The 25,302-nt window shown below is 37.7% G+C and overlaps 1 protein-coding gene across 1 annotated transcript; it reads right to left on the reverse strand.

Moving 5' to 3' along the window:
• Window positions 1-3,178: 3,178 nt before the first annotated feature.
• Mtpbeta (mitochondrial trifunctional protein beta subunit) lies at window positions 3,179-22,509 on the reverse strand. Its single transcript, XM_068364500.1, has 10 exons — window positions 22,385-22,509; window positions 18,963-19,140; window positions 15,950-16,137; window positions 13,831-13,965; window positions 13,292-13,419; window positions 9,307-9,537; window positions 8,599-8,748; window positions 5,091-5,307; window positions 4,882-4,970; window positions 3,179-3,582 (listed from the first exon to the last, which is right to left on the reverse strand). Exons 1-10 carry the CDS (start codon window positions 22,437-22,439, stop codon window positions 3,538-3,540), a joined length of 1,416 nt encoding a protein of 471 aa, XP_068220601.1. The 5' UTR covers window positions 22,440-22,509; the 3' UTR covers window positions 3,179-3,537.
• Between the last annotated feature and the right edge of the window lie 2,793 nt (window positions 22,510-25,302).

Raw genomic sequence — 25,302 nt, forward strand, 5'->3', positions numbered from 1 at the left:
TGTTGGGACCTTCTCTCTTCCCCTTTACACAAAACATCGGTTAGTAATCAAGAGGAGATGTTTTTGTGTCCTATGAGGGTTCTGTGGTACTATCTGAAGAGTATTCAACATCTTAGGCCTGCATATCAGACAATAGCATTGGCAGAACCAAGAAAAGGTGTTGAAGAACATGGGCTCTTTCTGGCTACGTGGATGATCCATAAAGCCTTCGTCTCAATTGCTGAGAGGGTCGAGGTACCAGGTTGGACCAGAGCTCACTAAGTCGGGGTTATAGAACCCAAAGTAGCCTTCAAGATTTTTTTCAGTCGGCCAGGTGATGAAGGTATGAGTTTGGAAGTACCAAACAACCTTTTACTTTAAGGAATGCTTAAGTAATGCTGTATGCCCACCAAGTCCCTCGACTCTTTTATTCTTGGTTGAAAATTTTATTCTTGGTCCTGTGGTGGCTACTCAAGTAGTTGTTCAACCAACCCAGATTGCATACTAGTGAAAGCATCTTGTCTATGGTAACTTGTACAGTACAAGTGAATCTAGAAAGCTAGAATGACTGGCTCTTCTGATGCTTTTATTCCCTTCAATTAGGGATGAAGCAGTTGTACCATTACATGTTGGATCACACATTGATGCCAGCAAGCGACACTTCTGTGCACCTTTTTTTATTAGACTAGATCTATTAGTAGTACAGTAGTTGTACCACATCCTCGCTTAACAACAGGAGGTTGCTAGAATGAATACCAAACCCAATGGTCAACATAAGCCAGTTAATTCAATGCAGACTGCATATTTTCCCTAAGGGGGGATTCCTTCATTAACTTCATAGCAGGTATATACTAAGTACAGACCAGGCCCTATCAGCTTACTCATTACAATATGGGCAGATATGGGGTTCCTCACGGAACCATTGAGACTTATATTCTAGGGGAAAAAAGAACTAACCAGTTTGGTTATAGGAGGACTTCCTTCCCACGAATGAGTCTCCCAATTGTAAAAGAATAAAGATTAGTACATGTACTGTATATGGATAGGAACAGATACTGTACCTAATTATAAAAGTACTGTAATTTGAATTTTCTTGACTACAAACCTGGATCCTTTCAATATAAACTTTTCTTCTTAACTACCTCTCTCTGTCCTGAGCCAATCATGACCAACAGTGAAGTCTGACAGGAGAATGGGTGGAGCTGATCACCCACATGCGCTCCCTGTTGATAACTACCTCATTAACGAATTCAACGCCCATTCCAGCTTTGCTGAAAACATTCCCTATTTCAATGGAATCAGATTTCTATAGCTAGGAAATATACAAATTACGTTTAAAATTCATTTTATACAACTACTGTTTAATTCTAACCTGATATGTTTGGAATATTACATGCTTTATCAGTTTTAATGTAAAAGCTCAAGGAACACGTAACTTATCTTCACTCCGAAGTGGTAATAAGACAAGAGGTATTCCTAGCATTATAACTAAGAATCCTGTATCAAAAGCTGGCTTATTTCTTTAAAGCAAATTGCTTGGTTTTTTTTTATGTACACAATGTAGCACAAGAAACATCTTGGGGTTACAGTGCTCATCCGTTCCAAATGAACTATTAAACTTTTTCTTCTAGTCATTTACTTTGTATTGTGATATTATATGGTAACCATTTGAAAAAACTCAAAATTTCACATTTTTGTCAAGTTAATAATCATGAAGTTTTGCGTTTTGCCTTTTATTTTACAAAGGAAATGTGGTTATCATTAAATTAATTTTGTTTAGAGTTAATCCTGCTAATAAACTTTGTTGTCCATCCAAATGCTCACTGAATTGAAATCAATTTCAATACAGTGCCAAATGAAATATAAATATATATATATAAAATTGAACTTTTATTTAAACATGTTTTATTATAAAATTGAGATTTATATTTTTTCCTCAAATAACTTTTTGTTCCTACATGAAACAAACCTTCATTTAAAGAGGCTTTCTTCTCTTTCGTGCCGTAACGCACCCACTGCACTTCATTCCAGGACTCGCACTCCGGACACGTGGCTGTAGGGGAACACACACTGCCCCTACAGACGCACACAAGGAGTGCGGGTCAACTTCGGGTTTTGAGGGAAAAGCGCCACACGATTTGCCGGCCACAGGCCCAGGGCAACGACGGGGCTGCTCCATAACGCACTAGCAATATACCGCAAGACACAGGAACACAGGGAAAGGAAGGGAAGCACACAAGGGACCACGTGGGACACAAAGGGTCGCACTGGGTTAGAGAGAGCGCATTGGTGTGTTAACGCTGACGCGACCAGAAACTTACTGAGGAGCGAGACCTGAGAAAGCATGCTCTCTGACCCCGGGTCATCTCTGGGCAAAAAACACTCCTCCAGAGATTACCCTGCGTAAAGAACGGGAATAGGGTAAACTACACAAAATTCTGGTCGGATGGGAGGAGATCCCAGATACTCCTAAGAAAGTAGTTCAAGGTAAGTACTCCGTGTTGGAACAACTTCATTTAAAGTGGCTATACTCTGGCATGTACCAGCCAATGAAGAATCATCGAGATCTGGCAACCAAAATGGCATGCCCTGCTCACCCATGTGTCGGCTCGACAGGCTCTAGCATTAATTGGGGAACTCTATCTATTCATGAATGGTGGTTGAGGGTGTGTTGTGACGTAAGCACGCCAGTGATGACTGGGAGGATGGTTCCTTTCTAGGATGCCGTGCATGATGTTACTCATAACAGAGAGCTTTCCAGTACCGAGGTGCTGTGGCAAGTTCAAATGAGCCTGAACTTGCAGGGTCTCCCCTATACACACTGAATTTGTGCTTTGCATGTTGATACACTGGCACGAGCAGAGGAGACAATATTTCTTTGGTAATCATGTCATATTGGATTCCCTGTTCTAGCTTTACTCAGTTAAGTCCTCGGAGACCATACAGGCCTTTAACCATCCCTCCAAAAATTTGTTTTTCATGAAGGAAAAACCTATGTTGGGGGAGATGCTATATGGAGCAAGGGAGACAATATTTCTTTGATATTTGTGTATTGAATTCCAAATTCTAACCTTACACAGGAAAGTCCTTAGAGACCACACAGCACTTTCAACCTTAATAACAGACCATATAGCATTTTGGGGGATGATAAGACACTCTAAAGCTAGATTGCTATAAAGTGTTGAGAAAAACCCCTGAATTATAGATTTATGAAATATATTTACAAGCAAAGTTCTGGACTGCATATTGAAAAAAAATTAAAGTACATTTTCATTCATTTAGGAAAATATATATATTAGCAATCTCACTGACTAACAATACAAAGAACTTTTCACTAATTATATGAATAAACAGCTTAAAATATGTAAATTGCATTGATACTTGCTTACAGAGGAAGAAAATCCAGAAGTTCATCATTTGATATAAAAACCTGAATAATGTGCATATACTTCACATCTACCCTGGTAAACTTGTGGACTTTCACATTTCAGGTAATCAAGGTAAAATTAGGATAAGCCAGACATGAGATCTTCTAAAAAGACCTCCAGCTGAGCTATCTTAAACAGTAGCACCCGGATAACGTTCCACAATCATGCCGACACCCTGGTAAAAAGAAAAAAAAACCAAATGCATTAGTCTACCTCAAGCCTGATTAATAGCAAAACATATGGAACCTCAAAAATAAATTTCATATAAATATAAAAAATTCAGAGATAATAAATACAGTAATGCAATTTACTTAAAAGGATGGAGTACTGAATTACAAGAAAAATCAAACATTTACTTTAATTTATGACAGCAAATATGACCGTACAATGGGTATGCTAACCCTGCTAATTCCTCAAGAGGAATGTTTCAGCAACATCTAATCAAAATTGTCAATGGCCTACAGACTTCAAGTCTTTAAACTTGGGGAATTTTCTGGAGTACAGTATTGGTAATCATGTTACTGAGCACATCAAAAAGTTCAGATTTTCACCAACAAATATTGTTTTATTTCTCATTAACCAACAATAATCTAAACCACATCCAGGCTTTGATATTTTTAGCGTACTGCATTAATATGAAAAGGAATATGCAGCTCTTTAGCAATACCTACTATAAATATGTGGACAAATTAATACAGCTACAAATTTTACTAAAAAGCTGTATTAAAATTTACGAGACCACATTAATGATAACAAGGCATGCCACAAAATGACAAAATAAGCTCATAAAAACTGATTAATGATATCAAAGGTGAGAGTTTGCCATTGCCTTTATTGTCTCTCTTCTCAGGGGCATAATGTATAAGGCAGAAGAGAACGGCAGAAGTGACGGATAAATATTAAAAATAAATTTGACCATCAGAATTAGGATGCCTAAATTTATAGGTTACCCAAAAGATTATGTTAAAATTCCTTTTTAGACAAAGACTCATTTTTTGGCCCATTTGATAGGGGCAGTGATACAAGTTTTACAAGAGAAATATCATAGCTAAAGGACAAGTGTTTCAAATCATTAAGGTTTTAGATATTATGGTAGAAGTTCTCAAGGTTCCATGGATTCAAAGACAAGTTAGCCAATAATATCTAGAATACCTCAGATTTCAGGCCACAAAGATTTTCAAAACTTAAATGGCAATGGAAAGAAGAAATAAGTAGGAGGAGATTTACTATATAATTCCCGGCAATAAATGTCAGCATGTGAAAAAATGAAAAATGGCAAGATGTTTTTCCTAACCACCAATGAGACTGTAAAATAATTGTATGTTATGAATATCATAATTCCTTTAAATGACTAGAATGTATTCTATCATGACCACTCATAATGGGGAAATTCCCAATTTTCTTGACATTGACACATCCTATTCAAGTTCAATGAATCTAACTCGCTAATCTAAACCATAAATATGTAACTTACTTGACCTCCAGCTGCACAGGCTGTAATGCATGCCAAGTGGCCATCTTCCTTTATGAGACGGTGAGCAGCATGCATGATTAGTCGAACACCTGAAAATTTAAGGAAAAAAATTAAGAGATTTTAAAAAATCTTAATTCAGCTTTAAAGATTATAATATAATCATTGGATCAGCAATTTTCTAAACATAATGAGAATAGCTTGACACAAACCTGTTGCTCCAAATGGATGACCAATGGAAAGGGATCCACCCCAATTGTTGAGCTTTTCCATTGGGGGAGCACCAACTTTCCCAGGTAGTCCTTGATAATTCTGAGCAAACCAATCAGAGTCCATAGCTTTCAAATTGGCAAGAACCTGACCTGCAAAGGCTTCATGGATTTCCCATACATCAATGTCAGAAGGCTTGAGACCAGCCATGCCAAGAACCTGGGGAAAAAAATAGGGATCCAAGTGGTAAATGATATCTGATACACACTAGGAACCAAGGTTTATACATGTTAATCTCAAATTACTCTATATAATCAAAATACAACTAGAGCTAGATTTGTTTCTATGAATCTCCCCTAATGTTCATATTGCTTCTTCAGAAGCCAAGTATAATCGACAATTGCCTGTAAAACTAAAACTTTCTTTCACTTCAATAATTACATGCCCGTAACAAGAGAATGGATCTCTCTAGCAATAAGCCCAGATTGCTGCTTCAATTATTCTAGTCTTCACTTATCTTCGTCACAGTCACGAGCACACTTGGATTGTTTACTACTGCACTCAATACAGGTACAGTATGTCTTCCCTTGGTTTAGTTAGTAATTATTGACTGAAATGTGCACGGGAATTATTTCTGTGAGATCACAATCCACATTCCCTTCTTGTATCATGTCGAGGGCAATACTATACTGTTATTTGAATAACTGTAAAAAGTCTGTTTCACTCTCAGTACCTCTCCTGGAAAAGTATGTTTTAATGATTGCCAATCACGTTAACAGTTCTAAGTACAAAGGGAAAGTTGCTGTTAGTTCAGGGGAGAAGACAGCGTGCCTTTAATCTGCCTACTCTTTGCCCTCTGCCAGTCCTTGCAATAAATGTCTGGTGTCAGTAATTTGTCATGATGACCTGTTGAAGCCATCTCATTAGGTCAGTTACGATAAAATACGTTTGCAAACTAAGACTGATTTAGGTTTTATTTGCTGCTAAAGTTGGGGGAAGAGGATAGGCTACTTGATAATAACATGATAACAATAATGACACACCTCCACAAGGTCAAAGATCTCTTGATAGTGATGAGCTTCACAAGCTCTTAACATTATTTCCTTCTGGATCAAGCTAAACGGTGGAGGCGAACAAATCTAGTGATCCCAAGGGTGTTGGAAGGGATCTTCAAATAATGCCCATGGTTTGGGAATGGGGGAGCAGAATACTCGTAGCTTGCTATTTAGCTACGTGACAAACAGGTTGACCTCCGGGGGGGAGACACAAGGTAAGAGGCCTTTCTGCTAACAGAGAATGTTAAGACCGCTCTGCTCATACTTGTCCCTGACGACTGAGTGCATCTGTTACAACATTCCTTTTGCCTGTAATATATCTTACTGTCACCTCAATGGTGTGAAACGCCTCCCAGATGTGCATCGGCTTCGTCAACTCGCAATGAGGGCATGAGACCGTGGCCCTGCTTGCATGCCACTATAGTAATGTTATAACTTATCAACCCAACCCTACCGAGTTCCTCCTCAAATGTTCTTAGAATGTTTGCAAATCTAGGAAGGCTGCTTGCATCTCAAGAACAGAACAATGTGCTGAGCTCTTTCTTCCTTAATCGACACTCACAAGCCGACCAGGTCATTTAGGTGTGCTCCCCACCACTCCTTCAAAGTATCCAGGAAGAGCTGCATATCCAGAGGCACTCAGTCGAGTGGGATTCTCCTGGTAAGGTTGTCCTTGTCAACAACCAGGACAGCTCCTCCCCAACCTCGTCCGTTTGTTAGCTGACCCAATGATCTTTCAGACACCACGGAAAGGATCTCTGGCAAAGAGCCCATAAAGAATGAGTTTCTCCAAGAAGGATAGGTAACCAAAAAGATATTGCCAGAACCAAACTGGTACTTCTGTCTTGGACAGAAATGGTCTTGCAACCACCTAACATGCTGCTGTAATTAACTGTTGGAAAGACACTCACCGTTGCTGTGTCTATCAGCATGCCCAGTTACTTCAACCTCTGCTTGACTATGAGATTTGATTTCTCTTAGTTTATCACAATCCCAAGATTGCAGCTAAATGAGAGAATCCAATCTTGGTAGTAGTAATTGCTTCTAGAAGGATGCCAGGATCAACCAGTTGTTGAGATACATCGGCAGACGTATCTCTCACGAGTGAGCCCAAGCAGCAACCAAGGTGAACACAAGTGAACACCAGGGGAGGCGTACACAGTCCGAAGCACATTTTTTAACTGGTACACCGTACCATAGAGAGAGAAGAGGATATACTTTCGAGAGGATTGATGAACAGGCATTTGAAAGTACACATCCTTCAGGTGTAATGAAAGCATGAAATCTTCCTCTCTAACAGTAGACAGCACAGACCGTACTGTTTCCATCCTGAACTTCGTTTGACTAACAAACTGTTTCTGAGGAGAGAGGTCAATGACCGGCCTCCAGTCCCAGTCGCCCAGAGACTAGTCTCGAACGACTTTGAGCGGATTCTTCTTCAACACCCCTTTCACCTCTATGCACAAGGCCAGGGCTTTTGTGGATGTGGGATACTCCATTAGGCACTAGACCTGAACTAGAGATAGGGAGAACCAGCAGTCCTGGAAAGGTAGTAAGTAACGATCACAAAGGATACTCGCAACCCAAGACTCAGACCAGTGTCTCTGCCAAGTTGCCCAGGGGTGAGACAAGCAGAAGAGGAATGCCGTCACTAGCGTTTTTTCTTTGCAATCTGTGATTTTGCATATTGTAAATCATTAAGTATAGTAGGCTATAGTTTGGAGGTAGGCTATCATAGACTAAGCATAAATCACTACCCTCATCAGGATTTTTCCAATTTCTGCAAATTGCTGGATCTATTTGGGTGAATATTATTTTTATTATTATTGTTAATTGCTAAGCTACAACCCTAGTTGGAAAAGCAGGATGCTATAAGCCCAGGGGCCCTAACAGGGAAAATAGCCAAATGAGGAAAGGAAACAAGGAAAAATATATTTTACGAACAGTAACAACATTAATATAAATATTTCCTATATAAACTATAAAAACTAACAAAACAAGAGGAAGAGAAATTAGATAGAATAGTGTGCCTGATTGTACCCTCAAGCAAGAGAACTCTAACCCAAGGCAGTGGAAGACCATGGTACAGAGGCTATGGCACTAAAGAATAGAGAACAATAGTTTGATTTTGGAGTGTCCTTCTAGAAGAGCTGCTTACCATAGCTAAAGTGTCTTTTCTACCCTCACCAAGAGGAGAGAAGCCACTGAACAATTACAGTGCAGTAGTTGACCCCTGGGGTGAAGAAGAATTGTTTGGTAATCTCAGTGTTGTCAAGTGTATGAGGACAAAGGAGAATCTGTAAAGAATAGGCCAGACTATTCGGTGTAGGTGTAGGCAAAGGGAAAGAACCGTAACTAGAGAGAAGGATCCACTGTAGTACGTCTGACCAGTCAAAGGACACCATAACTCTCTAGTGAAAGTATCTCAACAAGAGAATACTATGCTGAAACTTACCTTAGGGGTAGCATAGCTAGGACCGAGGAGCAGTTGATCTTTTGGGTCTTGAGAGACATAAGTAAAATCGCGTATGTAAGCCTTTGGTTTCCAGCCCATTTCCTTGGCCTTTTCTTCAGTGCATATCAAACAAGCAGATGCCCCATCAGTCTGTAAAAGGGAAAAAAATAAACCGTCAATTTCATGATGTTAGCCAATGATGCTTATCATTCTTGTTATTTCTTATGAATAAACATTCATGGGTATCATTTCACAACAAATTATTCTTATGCATAAAGGCCATAAGGCAAAAATACAGGCAAATATATAAATACTGTAAAGTCAACAAATATTTAAATACTGTACACTGTTAATCTACTCCCCATTAATAACATAGATATATTGTCAGCCTGTCCCATTTAAAGTGAACACACTACCATCAGTAGTGAGTTATAGAAAAACATCATATTCTGATGCTCATTGTATTATTATATGCAATGGTTCTTTAAAGATTAAGACTATTAGCCTTTGACTTAAAAGCCTCCATAAGGCAAGAGGCCACCTACAAGTAGAAAGAACCACCTTACAAAAATCCTTTATCAATTACAACAAAAATACGAACCAAAATTGAAGTCACAATTATTAAATAGTTAAAAACTTTTATCATGGTTATGAACAGATGTAAATACAACAAAGTACACAAATAGCTTTGGACATAAAATAACTTACAAGATAAGATGCATTAGCAGCAGTAACTGTTCCATGTGGCTTAACAAAAGCAGCTCTAAGTTTAGCCATCTGCTCCTTTGTTGATACACGAATGCCATTATCTTTGTCCACAATCTGATCTACACCAGGAACCTTAAAAGGTACTAAATCTGAAAGATTTCCTGCTTCTTGAGCATTATGAGCCAGAGTATGGGACCGTAAAGCAAATTCATCTTGTTCTTCTCTTGATATCTGGAAAGAATAAAAACCTTTAGTGCACAATAGAATTAAAAAAAGAAGAGAAAAAAGACCCCTGGAAATATACTGGCATTCATGGTGCAAGGAACTTTCTTTTGCTACCAAAACATAATTTAAAATGAAAATGTTCTTCCAATCAAATTGCTTAAATATTTTCTAAATCTTTACATTAAAATATTCAAAAGATCTAAATGGATGAATTTAAGTGTGTTGATACCAACCTAATCATTCTTATTATATCCCCATGTCCCAAAAACTTACTTGTTTCCTTACTAGGGTAAACCCCCTATTTTCTTTTATAAAAGAAGTATAAATGAATTTTCTTTTAATTCTACCACCTCCTGGACCCTCAGCCTTCCATTCACTCACTACCTCATAATTTGGGTCTGATGAGCTGGCAACAGACTCTGCAGTGATCTATATTTTGTCTTTTTCAGCAAAAGTTCTTCAGGTTTTTTCATAAATAATAATATTTAATTATGATGGCAATTTGATCAAATGTTTTTCATTGCTCTTAATTTGTTAGCAACTATGCAGACAGTGAAAGAACATGTTGAATTTTAATTTCAATAACTTTTAGTTTCATTTGGTTTTCCAATTTTGCCTGTTAATTACATTTTGTCTCCTATATACTTTGTTCTATTTACCTATTGAGGCCCCTGGGCTTATAGCATCCTGATCTTTTAACTAAGTTGTAGCTTAGCAAGTAATAATAATAATAATAATAATAATGTAGTAAACATTCACAACTTTCTTTAAGAAAGTCCTCATTACCTTCAACTTAGTTGTGGCAAGGGTTATGTATTGATAGGCTTATGTTTGCACAACTGACTTTGTGTGTTCGTTATTTGCTTAACTCAAAAGATATTCGACCGATCTCATGAAATTTCGTGGGACGATTATCCATGATCTAAGGACAATTTTATTAGATTTTGGGAGTGATTGGGTCAAAAGTCAAGGCTGCCAAGGTCACGAAAAGGTAAAAAATTAATAAAAAAAAAAAAAAACTCAAAACTAATTAATTGAATCTCATGAAATTTGGTGGGATGATTGGCCATGATCCAAAGACAATTTTATTAGATTTTGAAAGTGATTGGGTCAAAAGGTCAAGGTCAAGAAAAGGTGAACATTTTTTTTACCATATTGTGGTCAACTTTTATCCGATTTGCATGAAAATAGTGCCAAAGTGTGAATAATTCAATTGGCTATCTTGTGATATAAACGGGATATAGTGGTGCCACTACCCTTGTTTGTATACTTATTTGTTTGTGTCTGTGTGTTTGTGATTCGCACAACTCTATACTATTTGAATGATTCTCATGAAATTTAGTTGGATGATTGGCCATGATCCAAGGACAATTTGATTACATTTATGGAGTGATTGGGTCAAAATTCAAAGCCAAGATTACAAAAAGGTCAAAAACCTTTTTTTGCCATATCACAGCCAAATTTGATCTGATTTGCATGAAAATAGTACAAAAAATGTGCATAATTCAATTGCCTATCTTGTAATATACAACACGATATAGTGATGTCAGTACCCTTGTTTGTACATTAATTTGTATGTCTGTGTGTTTGTGATTTGCATAAATTAAAAACTATTTGACCTAATCTCATGAAACTTAGTAGGATGATTGGCCATGATCTGATGACAATTTGATTAGATTTTGAAAGTGATTGGGTCAAATGTCAAGGTAACAATCATCATCTCCTCCTATGCCTAATTGATGCAAAGGGCCTCAGTTTGATTTCGCCAGTTGCCTCTATCTTGAGCTTTTAAATCAATACTTCTCCATTCATCATCATCTACTTCACATTTCATAGCCCTCAGCCATGTAGGCTTGGGTCTTCCAACTCTTCTAGTGCCCTGTGGAGCCCTGTTAAATGTTTGGTGAACTAATCTCTCTTGGAGAGAGAGAAGAGCATGCCAAAACCATCTCCATCTATCCGTCACCATGATCTCATCCACATATGGCACTCAAGTAATCTCTCTTATAGTTTCATTTCTAATCCTGTCCTGCCATTCAACTCCCAATATTTTTCTGAGGGCTTTATTCTCAAATCTACTAAATCTATTGGAGATTGTTTCATTGTCATACCACGACTCATGTCCATACAGTAACACAGATCTCACTAAACTGATATATAGTCTGGTTTTCCTATGCAATTTCAGGCAATTTGATTTCCAAATTTTACTTAACCTAGCCATTGTCTCATTTGCTTTTTTCAATCTTTCACTATACTACAATTCTAATGACCCTGTATTGGAGATCATAGTTCCTAAATACTTCAATGATTCTACCCCATTAATCCTTTCTCCTTTAAACTACTTATCCTGAGCCCAACCTCGTGTGATATTTCATGCATTCTTTTAAGCAAGCACTACAAAAAAAAGGAGGTAAAAAACGTCTTTTTGCTATATCATAGTCAATTCCTATCCAATTTGTGTGAAACTAGTGCCAAAAAGTGTATAATTGAATAACCTATCTTGAAATATACAACATGATACAGTATAGGCAAAGGTATGCACTCTACCAAGTGCCCATTCTAGTTATTTTTATATTCTTGTTCCTTACATTTGCTATACTATTTAACTATATTTAATTAGTTAATGAGCAGGTAATTTTTCATTCACATTAACCTTTTTCATTTCATATTTACTTCTAAGCAAAGAGCAGGCCATCAGTATTACTTCTTCACAAAATTTTTGAGTTTTCTGGAGTACTGTATGTTGTTATGAGGTATATCATTATTTTGTCTTGTGCAACAATTCACTATCCATTGATAGATATCTTCATATTCAACTACTAAGTTAAATTATCAGTTTTGAGTGCTGGGCAGATTCACATTTATTCCTGTTTTCTTTAATTTGATTACTAAAACTTATTTCACATTATTTTGTATGTTTCATGTGTGAATTCTCCTAGAAGTATTTGTAATTGATATCCTATCTTTTCCTTAACCTTTAGAACTTATTCATTTTGAAGATGATATTTTTGTTTTATGGTTTATGGTTTCTAGCACTATCATAAGTATTTTACGGTTGCAAACTAATATTATGCCTAGGAGTCTTAAAGGTTTAAAGGCCACTCATGAATGGCAGAGCCAAAAGACAGCAACATTGCCCTATAGAGCAGGACAATGCCCTAGAGACTGACCATATAAACATATGATCAGCACCCAAGCTAGGACCAAGGAGGGCCAGGCAATAGCTGCTGATGATTCAGGAGTTAGACCTATAGGCTCCCCCAAACCCCGGATCCTTAGATCACAAGGATGGTCAGGTTGCAGCGACCAAAGAAACTAACGAGTTTGATCAGGACTCGAACCTCAGTCTGGCGTTCACCAGTCAGGGATGTTACCACATCAGCCACCAAAACCCTAGCCTTTGGTTTTATCCTTACAGCCTCACTTTGATTCTCTCGCTAGCTATAAAGTGTTCAATTTGTGACTACTGTATAAGACTTAAGGTCTATTGGTAAATGTGAACAATTTTTGGTATTTATGCCTTTTTTCTATCCTGAATAAATAACTAGAAATATTGTTGAGAAGATTTTCTTCTTCCAATATGAATAAAACTAAATTTTCTGTCAGTGCTTGTAATACACACATGTATAGGGTAATGAATGTGTTTCAGTGTAAACAGAATAACAGGTGTAATGAGTAAGCAAGGTTGTTAGAGAAAATTTTATGCTCTTTTAACGAAAGATAGGGAGTATAAAGATAAGAGAGCCAGGGGTAACCTTACCTTGAATGCAGCAGCCAGACGATCACCTGAATGACCCATTGATTCATTAGTTGAGAACTCTGCTACAGCTGGGAGTTCAGGCATCAGGTGTTTCATAGAAAGTTGTGACAAGAGGCTCAGCCTTGCACCTGAATTTAAGAAAAATTTCCACAAATCAACATAAAAAGCAAAAATAGTAAAGAAAGCTCAACATAGTCCTGTCAATTAAAGGCTTAATATAGCCCTGTCAATAAAATCACTGTAAATGGTTCATCAACACACACAATACTTATCAACATACAACTTCTACCTCAATTTGAAAGCCATAACACTCACAATTAAAGATATTATTGTAATCCTGACCATCTCCTTGAAGACCACTTGATACATTTGGAAATAGTTCCAAGTTCATTCACTCTCCAAACCTTCCCAAGAATAGGCACACGGCTACTTTCCTTAATACTTTTTCCAGTGTTTCCTTCCCATTTCCACTTATCATAAAATTTATCTTGCTTACGCTAATTCCCCATTTTCCCGAATAAAAAAATAATTGAACTTACCCGTAGTTTTAGCTTTGTTCAATTTCAACATAAGAGCACGCATCTTCCTCGAATGACGGATTGGGACATCTGACATAAATTCTACACCACCAGCAATACAGGCATCATAAACACCAGCATACATAAATCCAGCACCTGAAAATAATAACAATTAACATATATTATCTGAATAAAATCAAGTACAGCAGTAATATACTTTCTAAAAACTATAAAATAAGAAAGAGCTTTTTACTTCAAAGTTTGCAAGATTAACCCATGTGAAGTCACCACCAAACCAATCAAGAAAAGTTAATTCGGGTATTATTAAGGGTCTTAGATAATAATTTCATCTATATCATGAAATTATTTAAATTATGTAGCTATATCTTACTGTTTTATTCACGGCTGTACATTATTATCTTAAGTAGCTAAAACCCTGTACATTCTAAAACTAATATTTGTAAGCAGAAAGAGTAAAATTTCACATTAATGTACATTGTCTGCTACCTAGAATTATCAAAATTATGAGGAAAACTGTATAGCTCAAGTTAGTGTTAAATTGAAAATGTTTCTACATGAATATATTACCCAAGTCCTTTAATTAGGAGTAAGACTTAAGCATGAGCTGGAAGGCCACTGAATCGTTAACAAGGTAACTACCTAGCAACAAATGGTGCAGAAAACCAATCCCCACCCACCTATCAATTTCTAGGTAGTAGGTTGGCCAGGGCACCAGCCACCCACTGAGATACTACCGCTAGGGAGTTATGGGGTCCTTTGACAAGTAATACAGAGCACACCTCTCCTTCTGCATGGGATGCAATGTGGATTAACTTTGATTGCCTAAGAAGTGTGTCTTTGGTTCAAGCAGGGCTGTTTAGCTGCAGCCAGTGCAACCAGCAAACTGGCACATCAGTCTCACCTATAATGGTGGGAATACTCCTACACAAATTGAAAAGTAATGATCAACATCATTCTGAGCAACCACGAAGCTCATGATCAAAAACAGACACCAAAAGTACCGGATATATGTGAGCTTTGTATCTGCTCAAGGAAGAACAAAATCAATAACCATATTGCCCTACTGCCAGGCTCATAATTGCTAACTGACACCAAGAGAACGAGGTTGTGGTGAGCTTCGAAGTGACATGCTAAGGACAAGGAACAATCTTAATTGTCAAGAAATTAAACTTAAAAGGCGAGCAAAATGCCCAACCTTTCCCTAACCTCCATACTCACATATCACTTGACTGACCATGAAGGTACAAGTTAGTGGGTACTATCACTCCATTTAGGAAAAGAAGAAGTGTGATAGCAAAATCTAAAAATCTAAGCAAAAAACCTTTCAACACAACCATACCCTCCATCATCTTCCTTCCTAAGAGAAGCACCCAACAAAAAGAAAAGGGATGTGGAGAGGTTGCTAGAGGAGGAAGAGCCACAGCAAACTCCCATTTCCCTTTACCAACTGGAACGCTTGATACTAGCACTCAACAGGATTCACTCTCAGGGGCACGTAATGCCTCTCCCAGCAGATGAAGATGATCACTGTCAGGCACAAAGGAATGAGCAAAAACTAAGGCTGCATCGGGTATTTTCTTCCTAAAGATGGGAAAACAACAAAAGCCGAGTTACGTTTCTAGAGAGGTTCACAGTGTCCATGATTGACAACATGAGCAATCTCTTCAGGAGGGGAAGTGTACAGTCTTCCCCTCACAAAGGTAAACAAAATGTGGGCCAGAAGGTTTGTATCCTTATGGGAACAATTCACTTCACCACATGCTTAACTTCCATGCGTTTCCACTGCCAAGGGAAAGTGCTCACAAAATAAAATGTAAAGTAAATGCTATTCAAAGCAAAATAAGAAAAGATCCAATAGTTGGGAAGAGAATCAACAATGTCTGTAATCAATATGGGTAAAAACAAGTGATGCAGGAGGACCAAACTCCCCTTACCTTATTAACAATTCAACAACTATTCTAGCTCCACTGAAAACATACAGTACTTCTATTTGAAGGATGAAAGGTTTATATTCGCATAGGAACAAATATCAATATACGATGCTGACTAACATCTGCAAAAGATTTTATGTTTACATGACATGAAAAAGATAGTGACGAATAACTTATACAGTACTTACAAGTTGATATTGCTTGATTGGAGGATATGCATGCCATTGTCACAGTGTGAGCTGGAATCCTGTCAGAAAAACCAGCCCCTAAAGCAGCTTCACGGGCAATATTTGATGTTTTCACTTCCTGAATTACAGTTCCCATTGAAATATAATCAACTGAATTTTTGTCTAGTGAAAGGCGAGAAGCGAGACTCCTGTTTAAGAAAAAGAAATGGAAAATATCAGTAAAATAAATAGATCAAGAAATACCAGTTAGAAAATATCATTTTGGAATATATAGTACAAGAAATAATATTACTAATTCTAAATTTGTACAAATAAGTAGATGTACAGCAAACTTTTGAACTACATTTTGTTTTTCCTATAAATATAAAGTATGAGAGCCCCTCCAGACAGCATTAACCTATGGTTCTTTGCTTCACCCTTAGAGGTTACTAGCCTCATTGAACTATCAAGTTTACTATTACGAGCACACTCTTCAACCCTTGATACCACCTGGGGAGAGGCAGTGGCAGTGGACTCCATGGCAATTGAACCTGCAGCAGAAAAGAATGAACACTCTGCCTTGATCCAATCTAGCAAGAGAAACAGTATCAGTGCCCAGGATAAGGAGTAGGAACACTATTCTTTGAGATGCAATATATACCTCCTCTGAAGAGTGAACAGGGAAGGAAAGAGCTTTCTAGATCTATACACGGGTTTCCCAACCAGTGGGTCACGAATCCTTAGCCAGGGGGTCACAAACCGTGCTATTAGTTGCTAGGGATAATATTGATTTCAACTACTCAATTAGATTTTTTTGTGCTCGTACATACAGTATATTTTGATTTTGCTTCAGTGCAAAAAAAAAAAAAAAAAAAAAAAAAAAAGATGTTACATGTTACAGCAGTCCAATGTCATTAGATGACATTGGGAGTGTCTGTATGCATGGCTGTTAGTGTATGTCACTACGTGAATTTGCATGTGTCTGTACAGTACTAGGCAGGATATACTGTATGTCTACATGTGAGTTTATACATATTGCTGGGAGTTCAAGGAGAGAAGAAAAAAAAAAATCTTGTGCCTCACTTTGAAGATGAAGCACGGATTAAAAGGGTTACATACCTTGCTGACATTTTCAACCAACTGAATAAGCTAATTTGAAGCTTCAAGAAGGGAAACAAATATTCCCCTTTTTCTAGACTGTCTCCGGGCCTTTGTTTCCGAACTGGAAAACTGGCGACGGAAAACCTATCTAGAAAACATAGCTATGTTCAAAAAGCTTTTCAGTGATGCATGTATCTCAGAACATATTGGATCAGTTCCTCAGGGATGAGATTACTGAACATCTTCAGTCTCTAGAAAAGGAGTTCAAGCAATACTTCCCTGAGGTGGGAGAGGGACAGGAGGCCCTGGTAAGGAACCCATTTTGTACTGCACTTAATGTGTCCAACATCCAAAATGAGACCCAAGACGAATTCCTGGATCTAAGGAATGACTCTTCAGCTCAGAATCTCTTCCAAGGAGCAATCCTTGCAATATTATAAAGTCTATAAATATTGCAAAGATTATTAGCCTCTTTTTGTGAATTTTTTTAATGCTATGATTTAGTTTGCCAATAAATAATTATGGAATTATTAAATATATTTTTGGGTTTGATGGCTGTGGAAAACAATATATGTTGACAATATTGCAAGTTAAGATTTGATCAATGCTGTAATTCAGTTTGCCAATAAATAATTACAAAATTATTAAATAATTTTTCTAAAGATATCTTTTCTTTCACTCTCCTTGACAAAAAAATAAAATTAAAATCAAGATGGTGATAGTAGGGGGTCACGAGGGTTTCAAGGTTTTGGGTAAGGAGTGGCGAGTGCGAAAACATTGGAAACCACTGACCAAGACAAACAAACTCCCCGATCTGCTGATCTGCAAGTCCATCTGGGCCCAAGGTCCATCTAGCTACTAACTACCAAGGAATTGGGCCTTGAACCAAGAAAAGCTCTTCTCATTGTCCAAAACCAACCTAGGCAATGGTGTCATGGTTGCCTCTTCTAGGTTGTTGTTCTGACAAATCAAATTAATAACCTTAGAAATATGCAACTCCAAATTGGTCATACTTAGGTCAAACTCCTGGTCAACAGTCTGAGCAGACACAACTGAAAGCCTCAGCCTCCGAAGGCGAGCAGCAAACACTCAGGATTCCCTGTACCAACAAAGCCTGCGGTGTATTCCACAGGGAACGACCCAGGTGCATAAGCACAGGGGTGGCAGCAGCAATCACACCCTAAGGAGACAACCTCAGCAGCAGCCTTTACCAGTGTCTTCTTGGGCATTGCCCAGTCCAACTCGCATGAATGCCTAGCGTGCTTCTTCCATTCCAGGCATATGCCTGTCACAGCATCAGTGGTTACGATCGACACTCAGGAAAAGGGAATGTCTGCAAACAGACATGGTCCCCCCACGAAGCACAAAGGGAGTGCGGATTCACCAAGAAGTAGCAGTGTCCGCCTCTCTCCCCGGCCAACACAAAGTTAATGTTTCCATTCCATCAGCAATAACTATACACTGTAATAAAAAGTAGCAAGCACCATATGTTTATAAACTACAGCAGTTAAAGCAAAAGTGAGTGATAGCCTAATGGAAAGGGGCTTCTCGCCCAGCACCCTCTCCAGTTGCAGAACTTCTCGTTATCCATTTCAATGACCGATTCCAGCTCGCGCCGAAGTACTCTCCCTAATTAATGGGCATGGGTTTGTATGACACGTGGGAACAACGAGCTGTTTACACAGAAGGTGGGAAAGGATGGAGGATACGATGCCATGGTGTTACACCACAGTATTGCAGTAGCTTTCCTTCTTACTGGGGCAGTGACTCAGAAATTTGGAGATATTGTTTTATATTTTGTTTGGGTTAAATTCTTTTTTCAATACAAGAAAGGCGCACAATTATTTTTATACGGACAATTTTCTTTTTTAGTACAAAAGAGAACACATTAATTTTGGAAGAAATTCATCAAAATTAAGCCGTTTATACTTACTTGAGAGATTGTCTTGCTAAGTCATGAGGCATAAGCTTGTTATATTGAGTTCCAGACATTAGGAAGGGTGTTCTAACACCATCGATAAGAACAATGTTCTTTGCCCCTGGCTTTGCAACAGAAGTTTTCTTTGCTTCTGCAAACTGTGTGGCGGATGTTCCAAGTGCACGAGTACCCACTGAAAAAAACAAATGCCATATTAGTCATTACAATAAAGTCCTAAAATATAAAACCCTTTATATTATCAATTTCCATAAAGCTGAACAAGATGTGAGCAAAAACAAATTTCAGTAATAAAACTTATTCATATACTTATCAGGCAGTTATCATTCTTCAATTATTGAAGCCACTAACTTCCTAACCTCAACCTATAACAAAGCAACATTTCTACCCCAATCTCCCCCCCCATTCTATGCAATGGAGAGTGATAACATGAAACTAATTTTAAAATCAAATTGCACTCAAACCAACTTAATACACCTTATCAATCTTTTAGTTCATTGTTGGCCTTGATTATATGGTTAATAATTTTCTATGCTTTACCTTTCATAAAGTTAAAAACCTTGCTTGTTCATTGCCAGACAAGGGCATCAGACACGCCCATCCCTACGTGTCTATTTATGGTCTTTCTATGCCGGCCTATACCAGCAAATTTTCTTAGCACATCAATCCATCATCTTCTCTTCCTTCCCCTGTTTTGTTTGCAATCTCTAGGGACCAATTCTGGTTTTCTTTTCCACCTAATATGTCGTTCTATTTATGTCTTGCCCATGTTCATTTTTTCTTCTTACACGTTTTTAGAATGTCCTCTACTTTAATTTGCTCTCATATCCATGTTGCTCTTCTAGTCTCTTAATGTTATTCCTATCATTACTCTTTCCATAGCTCTTTTAGTGATAGCTAGCTTACATTCAGTCTGCTCCTTAAGACATTTTGTTTACGTGACAGTTACAAAAAATTCATAACGCACAAACAGTTGAAGGAGAAGTCATGATAAGAGTTGATGTCTTGTTGAGAGAAACTAGCAGTCATAGCCTTTTATACAGCAAATATGGTTGAAGTATACATTACCAACCAAATGCTTAAGGTGACAGTATATGTTGTGCTACAAGGTACTGGCTTCTTGCAGTTTCCTTGTAAAATTCTAGATATGGCAGTTGTAAGTCCATGGTTTATCCAAAAGCTTGCTTTATAGGGTAAAAATCATTATGAAAGCATTCATATTACTGTTAAGCTCAACAAGGGTCTTAGGGAAGCTTACATCCATAAGCTTAGTCTACCAGCTCCTACTGAGGTGCCATTGACAATTTCTTAAGCACCTTACAAATGTTGCAAGTGTCATGGGAATATATTCGTGGAGGCTACAATCACAGTTTGCCAACCTGGTAAAATTTCTAAGTGGTAAACGTGTGAAGGATGAAACTAGATTATCTATAACTTGCAAAGATTGTGGAACTGGAAGTAATAGTGTTGTTGAATAGTTCAGGATTGTGGAAAGGAGTAGATTACAAAATGATTCTTACAGACGTACAATTGAATGCATCTATTGTATTTTCTTCATTAAAGTACATAGTGCTTTTATGTTCCGCGGTATGTTGGAATCTGCGCCGATTCCGAATCGGGTTGCGCGATGTTAGAATTCTTACTTTGTGCGGCAAAGTGTTGGGTTCCCGCTGCGATTTTCAGGGCACTACCCAACCTAATACACCCACCTAACCTAACCTAGGGGCCATGTACCCCTACCAAGGCCTACCAGGGGGGGGGGGGGTTTCCGCCCCCTTTGTGAACCCCCTTAAGGCCACAGTGATTTTCAGGGCACTACCAAACCTAATACACCCACCTAACCTAACCTAGGGCACTGTACCCCTACCTAGCCCTACCGGGGGGGGGGGGGGGGGGGGGGGGGGGGGCCTTGCGACCCCCCCTTAAGACGACAGTGATTTTCGGGGCACTACCGAACCTAATACAACCACCTAACCTAACCTAAGGGCCCTGTACCCCTACCTAGACCTAGCCCCTGCGACACCCCCCTTAATGCCACTACCTAACACATCCATCAAACCAAATGGTAATTGCAATTAACCACTACAATAACTAACACGCCTAGGAAACAAATTAAACACACATAATGACCTGACTTTACATAATGGCCTGATCATTGCATATACGACGAGGAGATCACCCCATAGAACCTAATACTGTTAACACACCTATTGCCATATATGGTAAACGAGTCAGTCGGCGTATTTACGTGAATCTGTTTCACTCCACAGCAACCAAAATACGATTCCAACTTGGTCGCGCGATCTGGGAATCTTCACATTGCGCAGCGCCAAGTGGGAATATTCCAACACGGTGCAGATTCTGAGATGGGTCGCAACACTTACACACTGATCATTTTATTAACTCAATCCTATTGCCACTAACTAAAAATATAGTGAATGGTAAGGTGTCAAAAACGAAATCTCAGCCATTCTGTACTTATCAAAGGTCCCAGACATACCAGTGTTAAGATTTTTTTACCGATTTTTTTTTTAACGTGACAACAGGTCGTTACTGGAAAAAGTTGCAAAATAGAAATTCATTTGGAAAGGAAAAACACTGTGCAAATAAAAATATTTACTCATATAAACAAGTATAGCTGTAATCTTTTCCTTATGATTCGGTCAAATCCTTTCTTTTATTCGAAGGAATTACACAATTTTTTTGCAAGTCATCAAGGTAAGAGGTAAGATAATTTAAGATAGGAAAATTTTTCTTCATGAAAAATATATGGTTTTATACAGGAAAACTCCAGTTATCTTCACAAATGCGTATGAACTATGTTAGGTTAGGTTGTGGATAATTCTACACTATAGTCAATTTTTTTTAATGAGGCGCATTTGCACTGACTCGCAGCGGTGCCCTTTTAGCTCGGAAAAGTTTCCTGCAATCTGACTGGTTGGAATTATCTTGTCTAACCAATCAGCGATCAGGAAACTTTTCCGAGGTAAAAGGCCACCCCTGCGAGTTGGTGCAAATCTGCCTCACTAAAAAGAATCGACTACAAGTTAGGTTAGGTTGTGGGTAATTCTACACTATGGTGAACCATTGCAGTAAAAGTAATACTTTGCACATTTACGGCTTGAAATTTGATTGGGGGACCTTTACGAAAAGCACCAATTAGTTCTTAACGAACTGATGAAAACTCCTAGGTAGTCTCGATAATCTTTATTAGACTTTTCCATTCCTTATAAACTAATCTTGAGACTTTTTCATTCCTTATAAACTAATCTTTAAACTGCTCTGCCTGACCTAATTGCACTTGTTATATTTTACCTCGGTGGGACGAGATTAAACATCTCGGCTGATCCCAAAATTTTCAGGCCACTTTAAACTACTAATTCAATAGTACATCTATATGATACTAAGCACACACTAACCATTATTGAAAGTGTTTAGTAAAGATGAAGACGTGAAAGCTCTTATGATCGCCATCTTGCCGGTGGTCGGGTGGAAAGTCCGGAAGCTTGGGGAGGCAGGCGGGGATGGGGAGTGGCGTCGGGAGGGGAGGGGCCGATTACCAGCTGACGAAATTATCTAATCCAATGTTGTGTTAGATCGAATGCTCTGTAACGGCGACCCATTTTGATTTTCCTTATTATTATTATTATTATCAGTGAATCAAAACATGCCCGATGGTTCTGTAGTAGGTGCAGGGGGGATTTCAAAAACTTGAAGGCAGAAAACAAAAAACTTAGGAAACAGTATGATGAGCTCAGGGATAATTTCATAGGGCTGCAGGATACGGTAGATGAGTTAAAAAAGGAGATTAGGTCCTTGGTGGATAATAATATGATAGGAACAGGTCAGCTGACAAGAGAAGAAGTTAGGGCAGAGATGATAGAAATAAGGGAAAAGGAGAAAAAGAAAAACAATATAGTAATTTTCAATATAAAAGAAAGTACAAAAGTTGATAGTAATGAAAAGCTGAGAGATGATTTTGATATATGTGGGAGTTTGATTAATGTCGAGTTAGGAATGAATGATGTGGAAATTGAAGAAGTGGGTAGGTTAGGCAAACCAAGGGAAGAGAGAGAGAGGAACAGGGACAAAGACAAAAACCAAGGCCCCTGCTAGTTAAGCTCAAAAGCACTAAAGAAAAATGGGGAATAATTGCAAGGGGAAAACACCTCAGGAAATCAACAAAAGAGGAGTTGAGACAAGTTTTCATTGCACCTGACCTCACTTTCAGGGAAAGGGAAAAAGAAAGGAAGTTGCTAGAGGAATTGAGAGAGAAAAAAGAAAATGGAGAGCAGGGGTGGTACATAAAGAGAGGAGAACTAGTAAGAAACGACAATTTTCGCCAAGAAGCAAACGCAAGCAGAGCGAATTAGGAAAGGTATAAATTTAGACAAAAAAGTTAGCCAATGTATAAAAATATGCCTGTTAAATATCCAAGCACTAACCAAGCAGAAATTAATAGAAATAGAAAACGAGATGAACACAAATAAAATTCATATATTTTGTTTGACAGAAACGCACCAAAAAATAGATTAAATACAGCTGAGTAAAGGTCTGTTAAAGTTAGAAAAAAGAAGGGATTTTAAAGACAAAAAGTGTGGAGGGTTAATGTTAATTTTTAAAAACAATAATATCACTGAAGCAGAGGAAATAGAAACAAAACATAGTGATATAATAATGGTACAGTGCAAAATCCACAACTTAGTATTCCTGATAATACTGGTATATTTTGCAGCAGGAAATACAGAAGAAGATAGAAAAAGAGATCAAGAATTGAAAGCGGAATGTGAAAAATTAATACAAAAAGCAGGCGAAACAACTCATTTGCTAGTTATGGGGGATTTTAACGGCCACGTGGGATTTCTTGGGCACCAACAAGTAGACAGAAATGGGGAAATGGTGCTAGATTGGATGGGTAATCACAACCTAACACTATTAAATGGAGATGAAAAGTGCTCAGGACTATACACGTGGAATAGACAAGATCAGCATAGTGCTATTGATTTTGTTCTTGCAAATAATATGCTATATAAACAATTTAAATGTATGGAAATAGATGAAGATAAAACAGTATTAGACATATCAGATCACAACTTAATAACAGTAGAATTGGAAGTAAAAACAAATAGCGAAAATAATTACAATAAAGGGAAGTGGGAAGAATTTACATATTATAGGAGTGATGCAAAAGATATAGACGAATATGTGAAATCTATAGAGAGAAAACTTGTCAGCAAGGATGTAAAAAACATTGATGAGCTAAACATAATAATGGCAGAAATGAAACAAGATCATTTGGCTAAAACATATAGGAGAAGGGTAACAAATGAAGGGAAGACCAAAGAACAACCTTGGGTAACCGAGGAAATAAGAAGAAAGATTAAGGAAAGAAAGGAACTTAATAGAAAAAAGAGAAATGAAAACGATATTAGGATAAAAAGAGAATTAGAAGAAAAATACAATCATAAGAAGAAAGAAGTACAAATACTGGTGAAAGAGAGCATAACGTTATATGAGAAAAAGAAGACCAGGGAGATAAGAGATAATAAAAACAATAAACTATGGGAAAACATAAACAAATTAAGAAATAGCAAAGAAATAAAAAGCGAGGCAATACAATTATATGGAGATAGAGGAAATAAACTATCAGATGAAGAGGCTAAAGAAGAATTAGTAAAATTTTGGAAAACAGTCTACAACACACATGGAAATAGAATAACTGAGATCTGGAATGAGGAGAAGGAGAGCGAATACCTGGATAATTTGAGAAGAGAAAACGACATTATAACTGTAAATGAATATAGTATACCTGAACATCTAAGGGAGCATTACGATGCTGTACTTATTGTCGAAGGAATAATTATACCCATGCCCGCCGCTGAAATGAGTAAAGGTAAATTAGAAAAATGCTTAAAACGTCTAAAGAAAGGTAAAGCGGCTGGGCCAGATGGACTAAAGCCAGACTACTACAAAGCAATGATGATGAGTGATATATGCAAGAATACACTAGTGAACTGCTACAAAGAGGAACTAGCCAGCAAAGAAAAACCCAAAAGCTGGAAAGAATCCAGAACAAAAATGTTAGAAAAGAAAAACAAGCCAACAGCAAAGGAATTGAGACCTATAGCTCTCACAAATGTATCACATAAAATATACATGGCTTTTATCAAGGATGAAATAGAAGGGCATCTAAAAAGTAATAATGCCATAGAGGATAGTCAAGCGGGATTTACAGGAGGAAGGATTGAGGATAATATATTCATCTTACAATACATGTTCGAAGAAACTTTCAAAAATAAGAAAAAACTCATAGTGGCCTCTTTAGATTTCAAAAAAG

This window comes from Palaemon carinicauda, chromosome 41 (genome assembly GCF_036898095.1).
Source record: "Palaemon carinicauda isolate YSFRI2023 chromosome 41, ASM3689809v2, whole genome shotgun sequence".
NCBI lineage: Eukaryota > Metazoa > Arthropoda > Malacostraca > Decapoda > Palaemonidae > Palaemon > Palaemon carinicauda.